Source organism: Pterocles gutturalis, unplaced genomic scaffold (assembly GCF_000699245.1).
Source record: "Pterocles gutturalis isolate BGI_N339 unplaced genomic scaffold, ASM69924v1 scaffold3398, whole genome shotgun sequence".
In the NCBI taxonomy this organism is placed as follows: domain Eukaryota; kingdom Metazoa; phylum Chordata; class Aves; order Pterocliformes; family Pteroclidae; genus Pterocles; species Pterocles gutturalis.
This window is the reverse complement of record NW_010122707.1, coordinates 1-6,334: the sequence shown is the minus strand read 5'-3', so window position 1 is coordinate 6,334 and position 6,334 is coordinate 1. Positions and strand designations below refer to the sequence as shown.

General features: G+C 37.1%; 1 protein-coding gene across 1 annotated transcript in view; it reads right to left on the bottom strand.

Annotated features, from left to right (window-relative positions):
* The window catches only part of LACTB (lactamase, beta), a gene marked incomplete at its 5' end in the record, with an annotated part of 7,039 nt that extends 763 nt beyond the window's left edge, over positions 1-6,276 (bottom strand). Inside the window, 4 exons of the mRNA XM_010077587.1 lie at positions 1,247-1,412; positions 3,059-3,398; positions 3,755-3,945; positions 6,210-6,276. Of these exons, the coding sequence (XP_010075889.1) occupies positions 1,247-1,412; positions 3,059-3,398; positions 3,755-3,945; positions 6,210-6,276 (764 nt within the window). The remainder of the gene's footprint in view (positions 1-1,246; positions 1,413-3,058; positions 3,399-3,754; positions 3,946-6,209) is intronic.
* Between the last annotated feature and the right edge of the window lie 58 nt (positions 6,277-6,334).

Genomic DNA, 6,334 nt, shown 5'->3' with positions numbered 1-6,334 from the left:
AAAAAGAATAACGCAGAGCGGGGGGGGGGGGGAACCAAACAAGGTAACTTCTTAGGTTACAATCTTAGTTTCAATAAAAGTACTAAACCTTTTACTTACTCTTACGGTATACCATGAGTAAAGGCAATATACAAGTAAGAGATGTGACAGAAATCTATAGATCAGCCAGGACAGCATTTTTCTTAAATCCCTGTACTAGATTTAAAGTGTTTTAAGAAAGAGGAATCCTGCAACTACCCCATGATTATTGGACACTGAGGTGACATTTCACTGAAGTCCTAGGTGACTGCTCCGAGACAGTAGTTTCCATTCATGACTGACTTCCCCCCACTGCCCCATTACAGTTGCCTTATATTACAACAACTGAATATTCTGAAACTACTCAGACAAGTGACAAGCATGAAAGAGTCTTGCAAAACCTGTCATTAAAATACAAATTAGAATACCAGAATCACAAAATGAACTATCAGATATCAGAACAACACGAGTGCAGACCGAATTAGCTTTTGAAATAAACAGTCCAATCATGACTTTATACAAGATATGAAAAGGAATGCTGAATGACTATATATCATCTGATGACTTCCAGTCTTTAGCCTTTAGACCACCAGAGGTCCATGTACTACTTGGAGAGTTGTGAAAAGGAACCACAAAAAGAAAATGGGGGGGGGGAAGGGAATGTGGAGCCAGTAAGAAGACCCCCAAAACAGCATCTGTCCCAGTTCTTTCATCTCTACCATATTTCAGTTTATAAAAGAATTTTAATTCTGGTTAAAATTAATATTACAATTTAATTTACTAAAACCTTGTATTACTGTGAGACTATTACAATTCTACAGAACTCTTAAAAAGTCAGTATATTAAGCAAACCAACGTAAATACATATTCTAACATTCTCCTAGTTGCTCCTTTATTTTACTCTATTAACACTTACCTTCTTATTTGTACCCAAAATAAACGCAAACTTCAAAGTCACCCCTGCCACTCCCCCCAATCCCCCTATTATAACAGGAAACACTTATTTCCTATTCTGTAATTTTACATGCTAATCACAGAAGCAATACCATAATGCTCACACAAAATCGGTTACATGACTAACTTGGAAATAACCTCAGCCACTTAATTTAAAAGCCTGAAAAAAAAAAATTAAAAAAAAAAAAATTCACACATGCTTAATTCAGTTGGCTTAATAAAGATAAAAAGAGCAACAACTGTTGTGGAAAAGAAAAGTTCCATCCTTGTTTACCTTGCTCTGTTATATATCATTGCTTCATTGTCATCTAGTACAGTTGATAGCATATCCAAATCACGAAACATTTTTAGCATATAATCTGTAAATTTTTGTCCTGAAACTCTCTCCACAACAGCGCTTAAGAGAGTAAAGCCATACGTTGAATACAAGAACTGGCTACCTTGAAGAAACACAATGAGAAAGTGGGGGAAAAAAAAAAGTTAGCCACATGATGCTGAAATGGAATCTGAAGGATAAAATTTAAGTAATCACACGTGCAAATAAAATTATATATAGCAATGAATAATCAATTAAAAGATGTTTCCCTCCACCTCCATTTTAATATGGTGTGAATCACAAGCTTCTGATACTGGCCCCTAGGAATTTCTGTACTGCAGCAGATACAGATGCTCGCTAAGCACAGGGAGCTCTGAGAACAGCGCTAAGCAAGTTTTCAGGGATCTGCACGTACAGCCAGGTATCACGCCAAGATGTGAAGACTGACATTTAACATCCTTTCCACAAGATTTACCATGCCAGTTCTAACAAGGATGTCTGGATTCGGAAAACTGAAGCAAGCCATAAAACTACCTCTTAAAAGACGCTCACCTACTGGGATGTTTTTGTGTGTCTATACTCTAGAGATGGAAAGACAAGGGCAGTACTCACTCAAGGTTTTCAAAGGTCTTGATCACTTTTATCATAATGTTTCTAGTTCTAGTTTTCTAGTTCTAGAATATCCTGAAAGATTATATGAACACTAAAATGTGTATTATTTAAGACAACATAATTTACGTACAAAATGTTTCATTTTTTAAAATCTCATTCTTGCGCTAACACCTCTTATGAAACATCTACATATCAAGCAACTGCTGAATTTCCTACAGTCAAGACAGATCTCTCAATTGAAATGGTTCCTAGAACTCTACAAGATGGTAAGTGGGTAACTGCTAACCCTCCTACCCCTCTCCCCGTAAATGCACATTATTTACTGTTTATCAGCTATGTGCATCACTTGCCTGTTAACCTAACTCTTTATGAAGTTACACCTGAAGTTCCTCAAAGTCCTCTCATAAATTACCTTAAATAATTCCAACAATAAATAACCTCAACAATATGGTGATTCTATGGTCTTTCTGTAGAACTTTTTAGCTCTGGTTTAGTGCCTCACTCAAATTTCTTGCTTTTGGTTCCTATCTAGAAGGCTTAGAGCATGAATACAGCAAGTTGGTATCCACTTACAAAATATTCTGTAGATAGAAATTTGTTACCAAAATTATAATCTGTTTTAGCATTTATAAATTAGTAACTGGTACATTTCATAGCACTTACTGCATTACTTAGAGATTCTGGGAGAAAAGTCTCATTTCTACCTGAGGTCCCACTTTCTCTTTTCTTTTACCCTGCATTATCTAGGACTCTTACATCTTGAACCTGCTGGATTATGGTGCAGATACACCATAAGAAGGTATCTATATAAGCACAATTATTTAAATCATTAGATTGGTAAACATATCTATAAAAGACTTATCTAAAATTGAACTGATAAAATCCTCATCAGTTCAATCTTCAAAAGTTACATCAGTTTTAAGATAATTACATGACCAGATGGTTTCTGCAGAAAAGTCCAAACACTTCTCTGTTGAACTTTTACTAGGGTACAAGAAGAAAAAAAAAAAAAAAAAAAAAGCAGGGTGGGGGAAAAGCAGAACAAAAACCCCACACAAACACTTTACTGGATTCTACTATTCTCACTGCATGTGTAACAATTTGAAACAAAATTTTGACCAGAAGAGCAAATTTTGGTCTAAATTACCAGAAACTCACCTGGTTTAAAGAATAAAGGATCATTTTTAAATATCTTCAGTGATTCGATCACACTTTCAAATTTTTCCTTCAAATAATACTCTTCTTGCTCAAATTCCTTGTCTCTCCTGCCAGGTTTTGAACTCCGGCTTTTTCCTTCACCTTCCTGTTCTTTCCTCGGTTTGACAGAATCAGTCTTTTCAATCTCTTTTTCTTCTTTTTGTTTTTTATCCTGATAGGTTGTCATTGGTTTAAGAGCTCTGTTTGCCTTTTCCTTTTCTTCCTTTACTTTTGTAATATCTTTTTCATAGTGACGAATGCCACTCAAGTGTGAAACTAACAGCCTTGTAGTAATAGCAACCTAGGTAGAAAGGACAAGATTTAAATGTGATCCCTCTTCATTAAAGACATGATGCAGACTAAATCACCAGAAAAGTAAAATTCAACATGATGAGGAACAAAGATACTGAATCTTTTAAACATAACGTATTCAACCCAGTTAAAAAATTTACATATATATGCACACACCACACACTTGATATAAAACTGAAGATCCAAGTTTCGAGCGCTGCTTTTTCGAGCAGCAAACGTCAGCACTTGTTTAAATGATTTTTGGTGTTTTATAGGAATAGGTCCAGATACAGGCATCTGTACACACATGGCTGTGCAATGACAGGAACAGAAATCCAAAAATGTTACCAATAAACAGTTACCTACCTTTTCACCCTCGTAGACTTTTTCTGGAAATTCAGGGACATATTTCTGCACTGGAGCATCTAAATCCAGTTTTCCCTCTTCCCACAATTTAGCAACAGCCATCATCGTAAGACACTTGCTAATACTAGCAATTCGCATGATGGTCTCTGGCTTACATAGTACACGATTCTCTACATCAGCATAACCCAAACCTTTAAGAAAATAAAAACACGGTGGTAAATATTTTGCACAGAGACATGCCAAATTAATTATTTGCAATGAATTAGATTTACTGGCTCCTTAAGATGTTTTTCCTCTAGCTAAACTGGGACATGAGACATTGGACTATCCCTGCTCCTGCTTCAATTAAGTTAATAACATTTTACTGTAGTAGGAACAGTTAATTAAAGCCCATTGTATTGACCAATGACATTCCAAGTTACTGATTAAAACTACAAAAAAACCATAATGATAAATGAGACTGAAGATTAAGCCAAAATTTACACTGCTGAGGTCAAATATTCAATGTAGAAAAACTAAACAGACCAAAATCTAGACTGTAAAATACCTGACTAACAGTCATAAATAGTCCTCTTATTGTTCTGAATTGATGGTTGGAACAGTAAAGGGTCTTATTTTATTAATACAGAAACTGAGAAAGGAAATCACTCACAAACTCACAGCAACTACCTAAGCTGTAAAGCTTCACAAAGCAGCAGTGTTATACATTATGCTTCAATATCACTCAGCATGACTTCAATTAAAAGACAGCTTAATAGTCTTCATGCCAGTGTTCTCCTACAAAACCAGCCCACAAGTCTGACAGCAAGAACTGGAATTAATTAGGCATGACCAAACTCCCATACTAGTCTTCAGTTTGAGCTAGGTTTGAAGAACCTGTGCATGTGATGTTGCAGCATAAAAAGCAAAGAAATGCAGTGATGAGATATTTGCAGTGTTCAGTAAAAGCAAGGCCTGCACACAATGCATGTCTGTGTATGTAATACTGTAGTCTAATAAATAATGAACTACTCAGGAAAAAAACCTTGCCAAAATACAAGAAACAAAATGGATGACGTGTCAGTTGCTCAAGACCCTTTCTTTTATGTAAAGTTGCTCAAGTGTTTGCATGGTGCTCGTGAACGCAGATGCTGTACCTGTCAGTGAAAACATCATCTAAATCTCAAATCACTCCCATCAGTTTAGCCAAAACGCAGGTTTAGTATAATGGTCACAGAATACATGCAACTTACGCCTCTTCCTATTTTCCACCCCCATGAAGAAGGGAGGACAACAAAATGAGCCAGAAGTCTGCTAGAGCAACGTTGCCCGCCTCCCTGCTGCCTTACTCTAGGCAGTGCTGTTCTCTGCATCCACATGCATCAGGGTGCAGAAAGCTCTGCCATGGCTTATGCTCCCACATGGAGTTGTCTTGCTACTGGATCTGACAGGCCCAGTGATAAACAACAACCCTGGCTCTAGTTCCCTCAGTCACTTCCCTGCACATCAAGGAAAAGATTCTGCAGAAGTCTTATAAAAACTTCTGCTTTCATTGCTAGGTAATTTGAGATAAGAAAAAGCTATCCGATTTGACAAAGTCTGTGATTAAGTTTCTAGCACAATTTTCTTATTAGGCCACATTACAAAAAGCACCAGAGGCTCTCCAACTCACTTCTGTCATGATGGAAGAGAAATGAAAATCTATAATCAGCTTGATACATATATATGAGTTCATGCAACAACGGATTGTCAGAAGTAAGTGAGTAACAATCTTACTTACACAGATTTTTTTTTTTCAAATTCTGTAACACATTAATGAAATGTGTTGCCATTTACTACTACCATTTAAGTTGTCAAAAAAACCCAAAACACATTATGAAAATGTTTCTGAAAAGAGACACACAGTTTGGTGTTTTTTTTTTTAAATAAAAACCAAATGCCTACATGATATGAGCAGTACCACCAGACTCCATTTAAAACTGAACTGCGTAACCAGCAAAATCACATGTAATTTCTGAAAGGATGGCACCTGTTAAGTCTCAGTACCTTCTCAGTAAAAATCTCCACCTCAGCCCATAGATGGGAGACAGATCACCAAACATGAGCCATTATTACTCAGACTATTAATTAAGTACCTGTGGGGGGAACAGTTCTTTACTTCCCATACACAATTCCACCACACCACTGTACAGCTGTATGCCTACAGTGTATTTTCAAAGACCAATCTGACAAACTAATGGAAGAAACGTTCTTGAACATAACTGTCGAGATACACTAGCGCATTCAGGAAGTCAACAGATTATCGATTCCTGGAAATCACTGAAGTTTAACAAGGAAAGTATCACTTCAGAATCCCTAGGCACCTGGCCATGAAGGGGATGAAATCCCAGCCTGCTCACTGTGTCCAAACGGTTCATTTTTGAGACATCCACCACCCCCCCGACAGCGCGCACAACGATGACCCCCACCTACTAACCTTCTGACCACACTTCCTTTCCATCTACAGAAACTCCAACTAGTATACCTGGGATTCCTGCTTCATCCTGTAAAAGAAACGGACAAGACAGATGAAGAACGATTCAGTGCGCGGGGCGGCCCCTC